Here is an 18,290-nt window from a genome sequence, read left to right as displayed (position 1 = left end):
GGAAATATCTGTACCTGTCAGCTATAGACCTGACCTGACCACAGAGGAGAAAAGGAGCAATGGATATTATATTGATGTCAGCAATAATCCAGTGGGAGAACAAATTGAAGAGGGAAAATCTGGAATGATTTCTGCCCACAAAGGGAAGAGGGAAAGTTCTACTTGAACTTGAAGCATTTCACTTGATTAAAAAATTAGTCAAACTTGTTGCACGTACAAATAGTAAGTCCCAAAGCCACAACAGCTTCTCCAGCCCCCACACCGTCTTGTGCGGTGTTCCTCAGGGCTCTGTCCTCGGTCCTCTCCTCTTCAACTTGTATATGCTTCCTCTTAGCGACATCCACAGACAAGGGGTCAACTTCCACATGTATGCAGATGACACTCAACTCTATCTCTCTGCCTCCACCCTCGACTCAGGACCACTGCTGTCCTGACAGAATGTCTGTCAGACATCAAGTCCTGGATGAGAGCGAACTTTCTACAATTGAACATAGGAGACCGAGGCTCTCTTGAGTGGCTCCCATCAACTCCTCCACACCACCGGCACTGGAGGCATCACCATCCATGGATGCATACTCCACCCCACTAAGCCAGTCCGGAACCTTGGCGTCTTGTTTGACCCTCGACTGTCCTTTCTACCCCACATCAGTGTCATGACCCGCTCTGCCCTCCCCCACCTCCACAACATCACCTGGCTCCGTCACTGCCTCTCCCCTCAGGCCGCCAAAATCCTCATCCACGGGTTCATCACATCAGAACTCATCTCATCCAGAAATCTGCAGCGCGTCGTCTCCTGCACCAGGCTCCGTGACCCCATTACTCCCACTCTCGCCCGATACTACTGTCTCACCATCCCCCAGTGGATAGAGTTCAAAATCCTCATCCTTGCTTTCAAGTCCCTCCAAGGCCTTGCTGCTTCCTACCTCTGTGATCTGCTAATCCCATATCAACCTGTCCTCTGCCTCCGCTCAGCAGGCTTGGACTGCTCCATGTCCCCGCCCCACCCCTCCTCACCATCAGCGGTTGGACCTTCAGTTTCTCTGCTCCCACCCTTTGTAACTCCATCCCACAGTGCCTTCATTTTGCTCCCTCCCTTGCCTCCTTCAAAGCACGTCTCGAGACCCTCCTCTTTGACTGCACATTCATCTAACCTCCTACCTCTACCCTCTCCATGCCCTCCAACCCCTCTGATCTCAACACCCTACTTGGATCAAATCCCTGACTGTCCAGCCCTCTGGGATGTCTTTTTGATGTGAAGGGCGCTATACAAGTTATTATTGTTAGTGGTTTGAAGCGAGCATGTTAAAATCTCCACTACTCAATCTTGTTTAAATGTCCAGATTTTAATGGAAGATTTAGGCTGTTGTTAGGAGTACACTGTTTGGAAAGGTGAAAACTCAGACATTAATACTTTAATAATAATAATAACCCTGGCGTTTGATATACTTTTTTTGGACGAAACTTGGCAGCCAGTGGCGCACAGCAGAGTCACACAAACAGCGTTGGATTGTGTGACCAAATTATTATTATTTTTGTTGTTCAAAGGTGAGAGCTGTGGTTGCGATGCCTTAAAGGACCAGCCCACTGCAGTAAAGGAACGTCCACCCGAGGAGGTTGCTAAACGCCTAACTCAACAAGATCGAGAGGAGCAAGTCAAGATTGATGGCAAGTGAATTTTGGTGACTATTTTTCCCGGACATTTTGTATTGTTTTTTAAAAATAAACTGTGTGTGTGTGTAAAGCTGTATTTTAAATAGTCTTTTTTTTAACACAAAGCAATAATATCATCTTTGGAGGACGCCCTTGGTAAAAGTGCCCAGTTAACACTCAAGGCCATTGAAACTCAGGACACAGCAGTGCAAGCCATTGATGCTCATGCCCAGAGGTTAAAGGAAGCCATGGATAATTCTGAGGTAAAATCTTTACAAAAAAACACCTACACGAGCCCGGCTATAACACACTTCATTATAGCAAGTTTTGATTGTAATGTGGAACCCTGAAATTATCCTCCCTGACTTGAAAATCCCAACATTGTGCCGTTCAACTCGAAAAGCCAATTGAAAGCGATTTTTGTCCTGTTGCAAAAAGCAATACTCTATCACGTTCAACATTGTAGCATTGAAAAGCACACTGATTATTCATTTTGAAGTGCTAAAGCCTAACGATGCATTTTGAAGCAGGCGTCAAATACCATTCATTCTTATGCACCAAGGGAGCTGGCTGGGGTTTCTGCGCACATATGCAGTTACATTACCGGTCAGGTGAGTGGTGACGTCAATTGGGTCTCGCCATAATGAGGCTTGGGATTTTATCCATCCTAAGAACTGTTTTAGGGGATTCCACTGTTTTTTGAAGTTAGAGGTTATTAGATAAGATTCTTTAGACTACTTACTCCCCATGGCTAATGGAGTTTATCCAGTGAATAGCTAAGCCATACAGATTGCGAAGGTCCCAGGTTTGATTCATGGTTTGCTGTGAGTTGGCTAATCTCTGGGGCTGCAATAAGGTGCTATGAATTAGCCTCAACACTCTGCATTAGGGAAAGGAAAAATAAGATGGGGTTCCTGTTCCTAATTGCTATCAAGTGACACCTTAATGGACCTGAATGTGTGTGGATGTTGGTTAAAGACCGGATTGAGCTTGGGGTGTCACTCCGGGATCAAATCGCCTGCTGATGCATGCAGTTGAGGCTCAAGCCTGGACACTGGCTGCTTGGGTGAAATACCAGAGGGTGACGTGAATGTAAAGGTCCAAAGGAATATTAAGAAAGGGGAAGAAAGAGACTTAGGCCTTCACTTGTATATATACTTGTTCCAGGTTTGGTGCTAATTTCTAGGATGCTTGTGATGAATGTAGTTGTCACAGATCAACAATTTGCATTTATATAATGCCCTTCAGGCAGAGGGAGTGCTTCAGAGCCCTTGGGTGTTTCACCCAATAGTAATGATTCAGAGGATTTCACTTGTCTACAAATCTATGAAAATGTGTGTGAAGCTCCTGCTCGCGGTAATTTATTAGGTTGCTCTTTTGTCAGATGACTATAGATAAGAAGTCTGAACAGTGGCGAGCCTTGGAGAACGCACTAACTGTCCGTAGCAAGGTTGTAGATGGAGCAGCTAATTCACTGCTGAAGGCCAAGTAAGTTGTCTCTTTTTCTATTCGGGTTTGTTTTAAGAGCTTTTAAAAGATTGAATTAATCACTGTTAGAAATGAAGGCTAGCTACTGCTTTCCCAACAGCCAGCTTAGTGGTTAGAGCACTTGCCTTGCCAGTAAATAGGAACCTGGTTGTTAGTGGATTGGCAAATTGCTTTTCTGGGGGTAATAATCCCTTAAAAAAATTGGGTCATTCAATCCACGGCTGTTTGTGGGACACTGCTGTGTGCAATTGGCTGCCATGTTTCACCCACAAAAATAGTCAATTCATTTTACAGTATATTTTGTGAAACGCTTCAAGACGTCTCGAAGACGTGATAAGACAAACGCAAGGATTATGTCAACCAAGATTATGCTGCTTAACTAAGATTCAAAGGTGCTCTATAGATTTTGGCAAGTTTCTTGGGTGTGAGCCGACACACAATCTGTCTCCAGTCTGTCAGGTAACATTTCACTTCATGGTAAAAGAGACAAAGACAAAACAAGAAGTGATGAAGATTGAAATTAGAATTGTAACTACTTAAAAACCCTGGAAGCAAAGTTAAGCAGAGAAGTCACTTGTCAGAATATTTTATTTCTGATCAGCTGGGCTACACATGGAAATTTCTGTGTCTGGAGCTATTTGCGTATCCTATGGAAGGATGCAAGCTACTTATCTAATCAGGTGCATGTTTGGCATGACCAAGGCTTTGGGACACCAGAGTGTGGGTCAGGGAACTGCTAGAATTTAATCAGCTTGAAACCAAACGCAGTCAAGTCACTTCACAGTATATTCTGTGAAGCACTTTGAGATGTCTCAACAACGTGATGAGGCGAAATCAAATGCAAAGATTATTAACGATTATTATTATTAAAACTGCATGATTTGCCGTTGTAAGCACGGTCTAACAAGCTTATCTACTGCTTTTCCAGGTAGGTCCACTCTACAGCAGTCGAGTCAGAAGAATCCCTGCTCACAGTGACTGGTCTGCCCATCCAAGTCCTGTCAATGTGCCAGGCTGGCAGGTCTGTCATCAGCAGTGACCTGGACTCCTGTGGACCTACCTGGCTCAGATACAGGACTACTGAGACCACCACAGAGAGTTGACTTGCTTCCAGCATTTCATTGGCAAGCCTGTCACCCTGAAGGAGGCTCAGCCCCATGGATACTCATCTTATCCTCCACCCCCCCTCCACTCCTGCAATTTGGCTGCCTCATTTGCCTACAAATCCACAGTTGCTATACTTCACAGTAAAATTCTGTGAAGCGCTTTGAGATGTCTCGACGATGTGAGGCTCCCAGGCCCATAACATTTGGTTGCTGATTAGGTTAAAAAGTAGTTCCAGGGCTAGGTTTCCAACAGTGACAAACCAGATGACTTTTTATTAGCCTCCATTACAAATGTTTTATTGAGATTTGAGCAGCCCATGCTCCAGTTTCACCAACTGAAAAAGAACAAGTGGCTTTTGTTTTGTCACCGTGATCTATTTCTAATTTCTTCTATTTGTTCAATTTTAGGGATGAACTGGAGAAGCTCCGGGGTCTGATCGAGGAGGCCAAACAGACTCAGATCTCTGCTGTCAGACCACAGGTATTGGCCGCAGAGGAGAATCTACACCACATGCAGATGGATCTGGATGATGTTGTAAGAAAGGTAATAACTAATGATTTTTTAAAAAAACATACTGCTCAATTTTCTCTCCTTATGAAGCCCATGGCAGGACTTGATATGGTGGAGGCCGATTCTGCAGTGTAGTACTCGGAGGGTTGAGGTGCCATCTTTTGGGTGAAACCCAAGTAGCCAGGGATGTTCTTCAGGTGGATTTTAAAAGTTCCCATGATATGGCTGTTGTGGAACTTTGCTGTCTCAAACAATACCGTGTTTGCCTTCAAGAACAATCAATAAATATCCTTGACAATGATTACTTGTGAGGGACTTTGAGATGTTTAATGTGATATGGTGGTATTAAATTGTTCTCTCTTGGAGTTTGTGAATCACAACTACAGGTGATAGATGCACTTTGCCCGAGTGATCATTTTTATTGCATGAGCTTGGGCAATGAAAGGCTAGTGGACGGGAAACATTTGCGACTGAGTCTAATCCTGCCCCCTCCTTGTCCCAGCGTTCTTCATGTTTGTTTCAGGGACGTTGCTCTGTGCAATGTGACTGCCCTGTTTGCCTATAAATGCACAGTTGCTATGATGTGAGGTTCGCAGGCCCAGAACATGCAGTTCCTGGTTAGCTTAAACAGTAGTTCAGGGCTAGTTTTCCAACCACCGACAATTCAGATGACTTTTTATTAACCTCCATTACCAATGTTTTATTGAAGTCTTCATTCAAAAAAAAATGCAACTTCTCTATTTGTACAACTGAAGTTGTCTTTGTACTGACAGATACACTTTTTGTTTTTAGGTGCAGAGGGCTCAGTCAGAAGCTAAAATCGTTGCACAATACAGTGAACTTGTATCTGTGGCCAGGGAGGAGTTCAGCAAAGAACTGGACAGCATCACCCCAGATGTACAACCTGGTTGGAAAAATCTCAGTAAGTTCTACATTGTATGCCTGCACTTTAATTTAACTCGCTTTAGAGAGTGGAAGCTCAACTTGGAAGTCCAAAGCTCAATTGCACATTGACTGAAATATTGACTTTGGATTCCTTAACCTCAATTGAGCACAAAATGGTTATGTTACATATCAAACAAATGTCTTTATTTGAAGGTGAGCCACACTCTTTATCTGGAAGTGCACCGGATATCAGTGCAGCTGGATTCAGCTTTGTAAAATATTTTTGCAGAGCAAGGCTAAAGCAACATTGTAAATGCTTGAAGAAATAGAATTTTCTCTTACATTAAGAAGCTAGAAATTCATGCATTTGTTTTAATGTTTGTGGCATTAATATGTTTCTGTGGCACAGTTTGCTGTTTAAAATCTGCTATTATAACATTTTTCTATCCTACCTCTGTGGCAAATGAATATTTCAATCTTTCGCAATGGTAACTCTGCTTGGTTTTGTATTGGAAAACAGATTGAGAATGGCAGATGGCCCAAGTTTTAAAATATTCAGAGGAATGAATGAAATTGATGCAACCAGGTTATTTACCAGCCTGAACTGGAGGACAGAAACATAACATTAGGAATCCTCAAAAAATATTTTTAGCATAAAAGTGACTTATTTCCTCCACCTAATAGTGGGAATAGACTCTCAACAAAAAAATGCTTCTTATTGGATGAAACTGGAGAGGCATCTGTCAGAGGCTGGTGATACATCATTGGTGGCCTTGTGATGAGAAAGTATTTTACTGCTCAGCACCATCATTCTCTAACAAATTCAACCCCAAAATTAAAGGTTCCAGTTATTATAACATCCTGTGCCAATTACCACACCACAGAGGCATATTCAGTAGCAAAGTTCAACAGCAGTAGACTATTAGTCACATCTATCTCATCACCTAATAATCTCAAATCCCTTCTAATTTCATGAAATTTCTCTAGGTTTTTTTCAAAATCCAGTATAGTCCCAATAATTTTGTTCAATGATATTAACCTTCATTCTGATTCTTACTGGAGGGAGGGGAAAGAAAGTGGTTATTGTTAGGATTAACTTTGTTTGCTGTGTGCAATGCCACATTTCGGTTCTCAGTAAGGCGAATTGTCTCCTATCTCTCTTAAAATTATTTTTTGTTATGCTCTGGAATAAATTTGTAAAATAAGATGTGTGCCCGTAAATTCTACCTGGGCCTATTCAACATGCAACAGTTACTGCAGGATTGGCAAGTCGATTTGGTTCTTGCCTCTTACCCATAGGAATTGTTCTCTTCAGATGTAATTCCTGAAAATGAGATTGTACCCAGAGTTTGTAAATTGTGGAGTTTCTCCTGATGATTCAGGCAAATGTGTTGCATGGAATTGAACAGTATAGGATGGAATAACTAAGTTTGGTTTCTGTCCTGAATTCGCTGAGCTCATGCAGGACAACAGTTGAGGTTTCTACACCTACAGGGTTCCCGGGATCTCAGCTGCTTGATAATAATAATCATCCTTACATTTGATATAGTGTCTTTTACGTCAGGAGGTTGTCCCAAAGCACTTCACAGGACAACAATAAATTGCATTTACGTCGGGAGATCATCTGAAGGTGTTATCCTTCAGATGAGATGTTAAACCAAAGCCTTGAATTAAACTGTATATACTGTAAAGTACAGTGATTGTGTTCCGTGGATGAACTTGCCCACAGCAATGTCCCACAGACAGTAATGAAGCAAATTACCATTTTTTGTTTTATGTGCGTCACGTTTGTTTAATGCAAATAAAATAATGGGCAATCTGTTTTTTCCTGTACAGAGACATTTTACAATACTTTTACATTGTATGTTTTTAGGTTTAACGTGAATAAAAATGCATGTTTGAAATTCTTAAATAGCTTCTTTATTAAGCAAGTGCGACCAAAAGGTGAAAACCAGAGATACAGCTTCAGATTTTGTAGTTTCTAAAAATTGATCCAGGCTGCCTTTGGTAATAACAAATGCCCGGGGGGGATGGGTGGGGTGGGATTGTTATATCCGGGTGTTTGCTATGAGGTTCACAGGAAATCTGTAATTGACTGCCGAGAGCATCCCCGCCATTTTGACTTGATTGCAGATTGTTATATCAGGGATAAGAATCAATCGGAAAAAATGGAGTTTGTTATAACCAGAGGAATTGTAATAACCAGGGATGGTTATACCGATGTCAGCCTGTATCAATATATTGAATGTAAATTGCAGATTATAAAAATTAGTCGTACTTTGCTCTTTTAATTTTGCTCTTTTGCTGCCAGAGGACAGACAGTTGATTTCCTCCAAGGCCTTTACTGATACCACTCTCAATCAATCATACTAAACATCCAGGTTAAATCCTCTCTTTCCGCCCCCCTCCCCCCCATCACCACACAAACAGACACACACACACACACATACTTTGCATTCTTTTTCCTATGGTGAGGGCTCAGCCTTCGCTTGGCCCAGCCCTGGTAACTCTTCCTCCTCCCCCTCCTGAAAGTCTTTGACTAGTATCAGGTGGAGTACAATTTCACAGGTGCCCATCTCTCTCTGGTATTTTGCCCTGTGGACTTCATTTATGTTGTGAGCCTTGTCAGTGAGTTTTGCAACCGTGGGGAATATTGCAGCTAAGATGTTGCCCTTTGCATCGTTCACACACGGGCATCTACCACAGTGGTTGTAGGAAGCAACTAAGAGTAGGAGCACTGGCTACTGAGATAAATTGTAGCATCGTAATAGCTGAGATCAACAGATTCAGGACAGAATCAAAGTTGTAACTTTCTGATCTTTATAGCTGGGTTCCTGCTCCTTGTTTCTGTTCAGCATCTGGTTGTGTGTCTGTGTTGGTTGAGGAGAGGTCATAATTTTGAAGGCCTCTATGGTTAAGTAACCTGCTGACACTCACTGTCAAGCTTCAGATGTGCATAATGGCCACTTGGGCAATGTATGGGATGACAACCAGCACCCCTGGAACCATATCTTGGTGTGGTGTGCGGGGGTTAGGGACCAGTATCAAAGAGGCGTATGCCAACAGGTGACAAAATTAGAAAAAATAATCGCATGTTCTAAATTTAAACAAACTTAGAAGCTCTGAGCCCTTTTTTTGTTTTTCAGAGGATTTGCTCTTTCTTAACGTAATAAAAAAACTGTGCATTATACAGTTACTTCACAAACTGAGCAATTTTAGTTATGCCTTTGGGCATCAAATTTAGAGGTGGGTGAATTGTGGATTTTTAGGTGTAAATTGCCCTTTGCTGCACTTGATAGTGTAGTTTGTGCACTGCCCTGAGACCTTACTGTTTTTTGGACCTGGTGGCGTATAGATGTTATCATGAGGTTAGCTGATGTTTAAAGTCTTATCAAGGTACAAAATATTGTAGCACATCGGTAAATCTGTTGTTTATTACTGGTGTAAGTGAATAAAATCGTCTATAGGCTGACTGGCTTTTGCTTGCATTGTAGTATTCGTGCTTTTACTAATTTCTCTAGTTTTTATTTTTAATTTAGAAGTTCTGAATGTTCTCAGGGAAAATGAAGGAAAGAGCTTCTCTTTCTAAAATGTGCTGTGTGTACGTGTCTTCATTTATACAACTTGCCCGAGTGACATCACAGGGTGGATGAGTTGTTTAGTTGTGCTTTTGTCAATTTGCAGTAACTCTTCCAACCCTTCCTTTTCGTTACAGAGGTGTCTGACTTAGGTGAGTCTGTACAGTTTTGCTTTGTACTATTGTGAGGCTACCATTTTAACCACCTTCATTCAACTGTGAGATTTATACCTATTAAGAAGTTTCTGGGCAATACAAGGGGAAAAACATTTTTAAACGTCTGTCACTGTAATTCTGGAATGATTATTTCCCCATTTATCCCCAGCCGCCATGTGACTAAATTACTACTACAATAACTTGCATTTATATAGCGCCTTTCACACAGTGTAGTGTCCTGGAGCGCTTCGATTAATTAGAAGATAAATTAGAGACGTGCAAATAAATGCAAAACACTTCCAGAAAATATAGTGTTGAAAAACCAACCAAGAGTCTAGACAGCATTCAAGAATTTTGGACTATATCTGGTCGAAAGCAGCACTTATTTAATCCTAAATATATATTATATTTAAATGCTTTTTTAAAAAAATTATATAGTTGCAGTTGTAATTCTTAATGAAACTGCTCTTTACTAAATTAAGTGCATCATTTAAAATCCAGGTTTGAATCAATATAGACAAATCAGATGAAAGCTTTCTCCCTAGATACCAAGTTTGACAATTCTTGATTTAGTAGAGAAAAATGCATAGCTACAAGTCCAACTTATTACAATAATATTAATAACTTCAAAAGGCAAAGTGCTGCAGATGCTGGAAATTGGTATAAACGCAGAAGTCACTGGGATCCTGCAGCACGTCAGGCAGCATTTATGGAGAGAGGAAAATGAGTTAATGTTTCAGGTTCTAACGAAAGGTCAGAGACCTGAAATGTTAACTCATTTGCCTCTCTCCATAGATGCTGCCTGACCTGTTGCATGCTCCCAGCGACTTCTGTGTTTATATATAATAGTAACTTCAGTTGGCTTTAAGGATGGGCAGTTTGGAGAATTTAAAACTTGTATTATAAGAAGCTCTTCAGAACTGGAGGCCTGTGCAAATTGTTGCTGTGATTTGGGGAACATTATACCCGATCAGCTCTTTACTGAACTGTTCTGAGCTATAATTGAATGCTCGATCCTGCCATTAACAAGTAAGTTTCAAAAGCGCCCCGGATAAGTCTTCCTTTTCATAGCACAGAATTACATAGCACATCAAAAAAGTTACAGTACAAATCTCTGCTCTGTTGTAGTACTTAATGCTGGTTTAATTACTGGGCTGGATATTCTTCATACAGAGTTGCAGTGATGTGTGTTGTTTTCTATTTTGTAACTGCACCCCGAAGAATGTTACTTTCCTCAGCACACCAAACATTCAGTCTAATGACCCACAGCACATTATAAAATGAAGGGGTTTTATAGTGATCTGTTAACGCAACAGATTAAGAATTAGAATTCTGAGATTTTATATATTACAACCCTGGATATACATTGTTTAAATTTTACAGCACAGAAAGACGGTGGCCGTTCTGCCCTTCGTGACTGTGCCGGCTCTTTAAAAGAGCTACCAACTAGTCCCACTCCCCTGCTCTTAAACTCATTGTCCTGCAAGTTCTTTCTTAAATTTGTAGGACCCTCTAAGTTTTGTTTGATATTTCAATTCAATATTTTTACTTTTGTGTGCAGGAAAGTAACACAGCAGCAATGCAACATGGTTGTGTTACTGCACTTGTTCTGAATCTGTGTTCTTTTGTGTGTACATATGTCAAGTTTGTTTTAATAAACAACTTGCAAACAAAGACTTTCATCTTTGTGCCCGAGTATATTTTGACCAAAGTCGTCGAGAACTGTAGGCAGTGGATGAAAGAAATTCTTTGTGAACGGCTTGTCTGTGCAATTTTAGCAAATAATACTTGTTTGATCTTCCGTTTTAAAGATTCTTAAGACACGCCGCAATTGAAAAAGGCTGCACCATAACTTTATAGTAATCTTGTCGTGGTTTTATTTGGGTAGAAAATGTAGTTTCACGTGCGGTTTTGCATAATGCTTTCACAAAGTTAATTCCGCATGAAGTCTTGATATTTTGCATGTATATAGGTATGCATTAACATCTTGTAGATCAACTATTTTTCATCTTAAAAACTTGTAAGTGAGTTTTGCAGTATTTATAGATAATAATCCAAGGATAATAATGTTTTCTTAAAATAGCTTTCAGGAATATGTGCATAAGTGTTTGTTAGTTTTTAAGAACAGTTGAGTCAAGTATATAGCTCATCGTGTCCTTTGCCCAGGTACACAACTTGACACTGATGTTGGGGGTAGCGGAAAGCAGAAATCAGTCAAAGGCCCAAAGTGCCAGGGGCAGCATTTTTTAAATTGCTGCTTGTAGTTTTCCAGGCAGAATCGTATTCCGTAAACAGGGCTTCACTCCAGCAGGAGATCATGTTAACAACAGCAACAAAAATTACATTTGTATAGCGCCTTTCACGTCGGGAGGTCCTTAAGTTTTTGAGTGGTGCATTCATTTTAAAAAGTAATAATAATCCTTGCATTTGATATGCGTCTTATCACGTTGTTGAGATGTCTCAAAGCTCTTGATGTAACACAGCAGCACAAGAAAATGCTGCACATTCACATAAAAAGTGATTTGGTGGAAAAAAAGTTACACTTCCAGTACAGATGGGATGGATATGAATCGCCTGTTGAATATTGCACAAAAGTAAATGGCTGATTTTCGGAATTCTTGACTTTGGTTCTTTGTGAGTTATGAGGCCCAGTCACCATTAAATGTATAAACAGTGTGTTGACAGCATTAGGCTGTTATTTAATTTACTGTTAATTGTTTGCATCACAAGCTTTTATAATTTTTTTTAAGCCTGAATGACCTGTTAGAAGATGCACTCAGTCTGCCTGTTTGAAGCCGAGAGTGCCCTGTGCTATCCTGTGTTGTATCCCTGGTTGCAGTTCTAATTATCCCTCTAACCTGCAGCCGGGCAGCTGAGCACCGATGACCTGAACTCCCTGATCGCACATGGTCATCGACGCATCGACCAGTTGAACCGGGAGCTGGCAGAGCAGCGCGTGCGAGAACAACAACACATCAAAGTGGCTCTCGAGCACCAGAAGATGGAAAACCAGAAAGCTTTGGAAACCGCCGTGGCAAAAGCCTTGGAGCATTACCAGTCAGAAACACACCTAGAACAGGACAAAAAGGTGAGGGTTTGTGGTATCCTGCTGCCTCTCAAGGGCTCCGGGATGTTGCCCTGAGTGAAAGGCGTTATATAAATGCAAGTTGTGGTTGTTGTTGCCTCTTCATATCTGAGCTTAGATAGTGAGATCACTAAATTTAGCTAAGACTGGGAGTGAAACCTTGCTGCTGCACTCGTTGGTATAATCAGAGAGCCTTGTTTAAAGAAGGAATCCCAGAGCGCAAGTATCTGCACTGAAGATCTGTTACAGTCCTATCCTCTCCCCCCTGGTTACATCTAAGATTTTATTTTGATGATTCTTTGAAAAATTACTAGGAGTGCTTTACCTTATTGTATATTGTCAGCTGAAGGGTTTAACATGTTGACTTCAAACATAATTACTGACCTGTCAATCTTGCGTTGTCTGCATTTTACATTGTGGTGAGGTGAAATTAATTGAATTATGATCGCTCCCTCTATTCCGTCCTTCAAGGCATATCAAAGCAAAAAAAAAAAAAAAAAATTGGTTCACTCAATCCACGACTGTTTGTGAGACTGCTGTGCGCAATTGGCTGCTGCTTTTCACCCACAAATTATGCAGTCAATTCACTTAACAATATATTCTTTGAAGCACTTTTGAGACATCTCAACGATATAAGGAGCTATATTGAATACAAGCATTATTATTTATATCTCAAAACCTATCTCTGACCACGATTTTCTTCATCCTTTCCTTCCCCACCCCCTTGACCCCCACCTCCAGCTCGGGTCCCCGTCCTGCATTTATAAGTGATTTGAAACATTCTCCCAATGTGAAAGGCGCTATGTAAATGTAAATTGTTTTGTGTTTTATTTTTAGGCACAAGAAATCCGGGAAGTAATGGAAGCTGAGATGAGAACCCAGCTCCGCAGGCAGGCGGCTGCTCACACTGATCACCTGAGAGAAGTGCTGAAGGTTCAGGAGCAAGAATTCAAAGCCGTCTATCAGGATGTAAGTGATTTGCAAGCCCCACATTGGGACTTTGAACTCAGTCTAGGGTGTGTTGCATTGTTGGAGGTGCCATCCTTCAGAATAGATATTAAACCTAGGTCCCAACTGCCCAGTCCCACTTGGCTGTTGAATATCCTATCGCTTGTTCGTAAAGAGAAGGGACTTTATCTTGGTGTCCCCTGGCCAACAATGAGCTGTGTGAAGGCATCATATCAAATTCCAGGATGATTATTGATAGTAATAAATCAAGCTGCATTTGGTGAGCAAACCGCTTCTGAATCCACAAGGTCCACAACCTATGATGCATATTTCGACCAATGGATTTATATGTTCAGAAACATCAAGGTAGATTTATTTGCAATACTTTTGTTTCATTTTGTCAAGTATACTGATTTTTGTTTCTGTTCACTATAGCGTTTTTTTAAAACAAAAAAGTAAACTCACCATTTTGTTGTATTGTACCAAGGCACAATATCAAATGCAACAATTATTATTATAACTTCCAAAAGATTTATTCAATACATCTAATAATTCTGAATCTTTTTAATTTCCAGCAATTTACCCAGTTTCTCTTTTAATCCCTTTTTATAATGTTGTCTCATAGGTGGTTTGGTGCTTTGTTTTAACACAAATGGTCAATTGATATATTTTTTTAATTTGCAGGAGGTGGAACAAAAGAGACATGAATATGAAATGTATTATAAACGCTTGAATCAGGAACAGATGGACACTTTTACACTGGATATAAATGCAGCTCATGCCAGGTTGAAGGGAATCGAAAAAGCAGTGGAGAGTAAGTGATTATTTAATCTTGTAGTCAATTAAGATGACCAGCCCTCATGGGTGTATAAAGCAACTGACTGGTTGAGTGACGCACTTTGTCCTCCCCTGTGCAAAGTGCTCCAAGGGACCACTGAGATATTGAGCACTCATTGTCGGAGGGGAAGTTTATGAATATTATTGCAGAGGTGGGGGGAAAGATGTGCACATAGATACAAACGGGGAAAGGCAGGGGATAGGAGACAGACACACACACCTGGGTTCGATTCACGGGCAGGGCGAAAGTTTGGTATATTTTCTTACTCCACACGCTTCTATTTACCAAGTAGGAAGTAGGAACCTGGATGTTAGTTGATTAGCGGACCGCCTTCCGAGGGGTAATAATACTTCAAAAATGAATAAAAATTCAAAATACTGATTTGATCACTCAATCCACAACTGTTTGTGGGACATTACTGTGCGTAATTGGCTGCCACTTTTCCATCCACAAAAGTCACTCCACTTTACAGTATATTCTGTGAAGCACTTTGAGATGTGTCAATGATGTGATAAGGCACTATATTAAATGCAAGGATTATTACTTCAAGGAAATATTTTCTTTTTAACTCTTGGAATTATTTAGAAATGCTGGAATTTTTGGTGATCTTTTTCCTTCCCTGTCGTGTCTGGCAACAGTCAACATTTTGGTGCCGGGTCAAATGAATTATGGTTGGGTTTTGCCTTAACTTAACATTCCTGCCATCAGAGTTTTTGTGTGAATCGCTGTAAACTTAAATTTAAAAGCAAGGTTCAATCAAATATGAATCTGTCAGCAGGAAATGGAGAGTGGTGGGTCGAACAAAGATCTTTTTGGTTGTTGCCCTTGTTTTAGTGGCATTAAACCTATAAACTTGTGAACTTCAGGAAATTGTGGAAAAGGCAGGAAAATGGGATTGAAAGATCTGTCATGATAAACTGGTAGAACAGGCTTAATGGGCTGAATGACCTCTGGAATGGTACTGGCTTAAGCAGATGTATCATACTGGACTAAGAGCTGCAAAGCAGACAAGGTGACTGACGGTTAAGTAGTGTATTGAATAAAAAAACTTTGATTGTGCTTTTGGCCACTCTCCTACCTCTCCTACTTTCCATTCCTCTTGATTCCAACCATCAGCTGGTGTGCAAACCCTTAATTGTTCAGTGCCTTGGGACATCTTTCTGATGTGAGAAACGTTATATAAATTTAATTTTGTTGTAATGAATTAAAGTGGAAAACAAAAAGGTTTTCTAGTGATGCCTCCCCCCTCCCCACACTTGTTTTAATTTCAAATTTAAAAGTCACTTGGTGAGAGGTTTAATTTGCAGGAGAGTGAAGGATAAATATGTCCCCATTGGGAAGGTGTGGGGGAATTGGAGTGAGTTCATCTGTGGCTCACAAAGCTTTAATGGTTGTTTTATACCAATATTTATTTACATATGAACCTTGTTGAAAGGATAATGTTGTTTTAATCAGCTTGTGTGATGCTTTCAGGCCATGCCATTGCCGAGGAGGAGGCCAGAAAGGCGCATCAGCTGTGGCTGTCCATAGAAGCTCTCAAGTTCACACTAAAGACGGCCTCTGGTGACACCCCAACAGAACCTCTAAAGAACGCAGTACAGTCTATTTCAAACAGCTGCGGAGACAACCCATTCACACGGGCTTTATCTGGAGCCCTCCCTGAAGAGTCTCTCTCCCGTGGTGTGTATAGTGAAGAGGCATTACGTCAACGGTTCTATGCAGTACGAAAAATAGCACGCCGTGTGGCCATGATTGACGAGACGCGAAACAGCCTGTATCAATACTTCCTCTCCTACCTGCAGTCCGTCATATTAAGAGAGCCCCAGATCACTAAGCCCCCTGAGGAACTGAACCCCGAAGACCTGGACACATTTAAACTATTATCATATGCCACGTTTAGCATCGAACACGGAGACCTGGAGCTGGCAGCGAAATTTATAAACCAACTCCGAGGAGAGCCGAGGAGAGTGGCCCGGGACTGGCTGACAGAGGCTCGTCTGACCCTAGAAACAAAACAGATAGTAGATGTCCTTTCGGCTTATGCAAACGCAGTTGGTTTAGGCACTACGCAAGTGGAATGATTCAACCGAACACCGTCCTTATCACGTCAGAACAATGATTCAAATCCTCCCTAAGCACTGTTCTGTAAGCACGAGGGCTGATGATTTCACAGGTTTTCAGTGAACTTTGTTGGCTGGTGCAGTAAAATGTGGAAATGTGCGTGTGTATAGCTTGCTATAATGTTAGTTTCATGGATTGGGCTTTGTAATTGAACCAAATCATTTTGAGCCACTGTATGTTGATTTTTTTCTTCCTCCTCACATGCATATCAATAAAACCAAATTGAAACATTAATATACTAAAATTTATATTAATGTAATAATAAAGTAAACAAAATTATTTGCAAGTGAAAAAGGTCTCAAATGTTTGTCACACATTCACAGGTCTAAGGTTTTACCGATAGTTGAGTGCAAAGCAGCAAGCTAAATCATCTGTTTACCTAGCAGTAAGTAGGAACCCGGTTGTTAAGTCAATGGGTGGATCGCTTTTCAGGGGGTAAAAATCCCTTCAAAAAAATAGTCACTCAATCCACGACTGTTTATGGGACAGTACTATGCGCAATTAACTGCCACATTTTGCCCACAAAATACAGTTGATTCACTTTACTGTACATTCTGTGACGTGCTATAGGACGTCTCGAAGATGTGATAAGGCGCTATATCAAAGGCAAGGATTGTTATTATCTACTCATCACCTAAGATCAGACTGACTTCCTCATTAACCTCATAATGAGAATTCCCAACACAGGAAACATGATTAATGGCATAGGCTCTGTATATGTGGACATTATTGCATGTAAATTGGTTGCAGCATTTACTTACAAAATGTCACTGCACTTTACAGTAAATCCTGTGAAGTGCTTTAAGACTGATGTGAAAAAGCGTTAAATCAAACGCAAGGATCATTATAAGTAATAATATGGATCGCTTTTCCGGGGGTAAAATCCCTTCAAAAAAATAAATTAATAAAAATAATAATTTAAGTCACTCAATCCACAACTGTTTATGGGACACTATTGTGTGCAATTAACTGCCACATTTTGGGAAGGGTGTAGAAATGATGAGCTACTTCTTTCAGGTGGTTCCCTGTTCTTGTGATTGGTCTGGAATTTAAGATCAATAAGTGAAAATATGTATACTATTATTTAATTTTTGAACAAAGCCAATACAGTGGATAATGCACTTTCAATCTTCCCCTTACTGCAACCATGAACCACTTTTGAGACATGTTCTGTACATGAAAGTTGCTGTATTAATATAAACTGTTGTGCACATGACATTATGGCTTGCCAATTCAGCTTCCCATCTGACCTGGTTTGGCTGACCTACATTTATGGTGCCTCCCATTTGCACTTTGACCTTATTGATCTACACTTACCTCTCACTCCTTGTACTCTGATCCACTTGCATTTATCCCAACCAAGTTGCAGGTTCCACCTTTTTCTCAGGCACCAATCAGTCCACAAAAGCACGAACACTGCCTTCAACCTTTAGTTGTCTTTTTCAATGTCCCATTTCACCTTATTTTATTCCCCCATATCACTTTGCAGTTGTACTGGAATGACACACCTCCTTACTGCTGTTTTATTTGTCCTGGTCATTTTTCTAAATCTTCCAGACCTGAAGCTCCCATCTCATCTGCTGTTCTCCTGGATTAAGCAGGACCATCTTCCAGTGTCTACAACACTTGTCTATTTCAGCGCTTTGGGACGTCCTCCTGACGTGAAAGGCACTCTATAAATGTAATTTTGCTGTTATACATTGCCAGTCTTTACCTGAACTGATTTATTGATCTCAAAGGAAGTTAAATCCTAAATAAGGTCCACTGGGCAGTAGGGACCTCACTCTTAACCAGACCTTTAGCCCAGGATTAAAAAAATATTGCTGAGACCACAAATCTCCCCTATAATCTTCGGTGTTGGAATCCTCAAGAAATAACGCATTCTGGAGTAATAATGTGGCTGCAGTTGGCCCTGGATTTAGGAG

The 18,290-nt window shown here is 40.8% G+C and overlaps 1 protein-coding gene and 1 non-coding gene across 4 annotated transcripts in view; both read left to right on the top strand.

The window, feature by feature from the left end:
* immt (inner membrane protein, mitochondrial (mitofilin)) overlaps positions 1 to 16,659 on the top strand; it is a 31,326-nt gene extending 14,667 nt beyond the window's left edge. For 2 of the 3 annotated variants that reach the window (XM_042343456.1, XM_007897994.2), the window contains exons 6-15: positions 1,546 to 1,665; positions 1,777 to 1,913; positions 3,035 to 3,138; positions 4,653 to 4,788; positions 5,548 to 5,677; positions 9,356 to 9,370; positions 12,238 to 12,461; positions 13,296 to 13,427; positions 14,091 to 14,220; positions 15,718 to 16,659. In XM_042343456.1, coding sequence (XP_042199390.1) covers positions 1,546 to 1,665; positions 1,777 to 1,913; positions 3,035 to 3,138; positions 4,653 to 4,788; positions 5,548 to 5,677; positions 9,356 to 9,370; positions 12,238 to 12,461; positions 13,296 to 13,427; positions 14,091 to 14,220; positions 15,718 to 16,325 — 1,736 coding nt within the window. In that variant the 3' untranslated portion in view covers positions 16,326 to 16,659. The remainder of the gene's footprint in view (positions 1 to 1,545; positions 1,666 to 1,776; positions 1,914 to 3,034; positions 3,139 to 4,652; positions 4,789 to 5,547; positions 5,678 to 9,355; positions 9,371 to 12,237; positions 12,462 to 13,295; positions 13,428 to 14,090; positions 14,221 to 15,717) is intronic. The other variant, XM_042343463.1, reaches the window with a different exon arrangement.
* Positions 14,239 to 14,351, top strand: LOC121850781. Its single transcript, XR_006085755.1, has one exon. It is a non-coding gene; the product is annotated as a small nucleolar RNA SNORA70 (small nucleolar RNA).
* Positions 16,660 to 18,290: the final 1,631 nt, after the last annotated feature.

Source organism: Callorhinchus milii, unplaced genomic scaffold (assembly GCF_018977255.1).
Source record: "Callorhinchus milii isolate IMCB2004 unplaced genomic scaffold, IMCB_Cmil_1.0 Scaffold1, whole genome shotgun sequence".
Lineage (NCBI taxonomy): Eukaryota > Metazoa > Chordata > Chondrichthyes > Chimaeriformes > Callorhinchidae > Callorhinchus > Callorhinchus milii.
The sequence above is the reverse complement of the archived record's forward strand: the minus strand, read 5'-3'. Positions and strand labels throughout refer to the sequence as shown.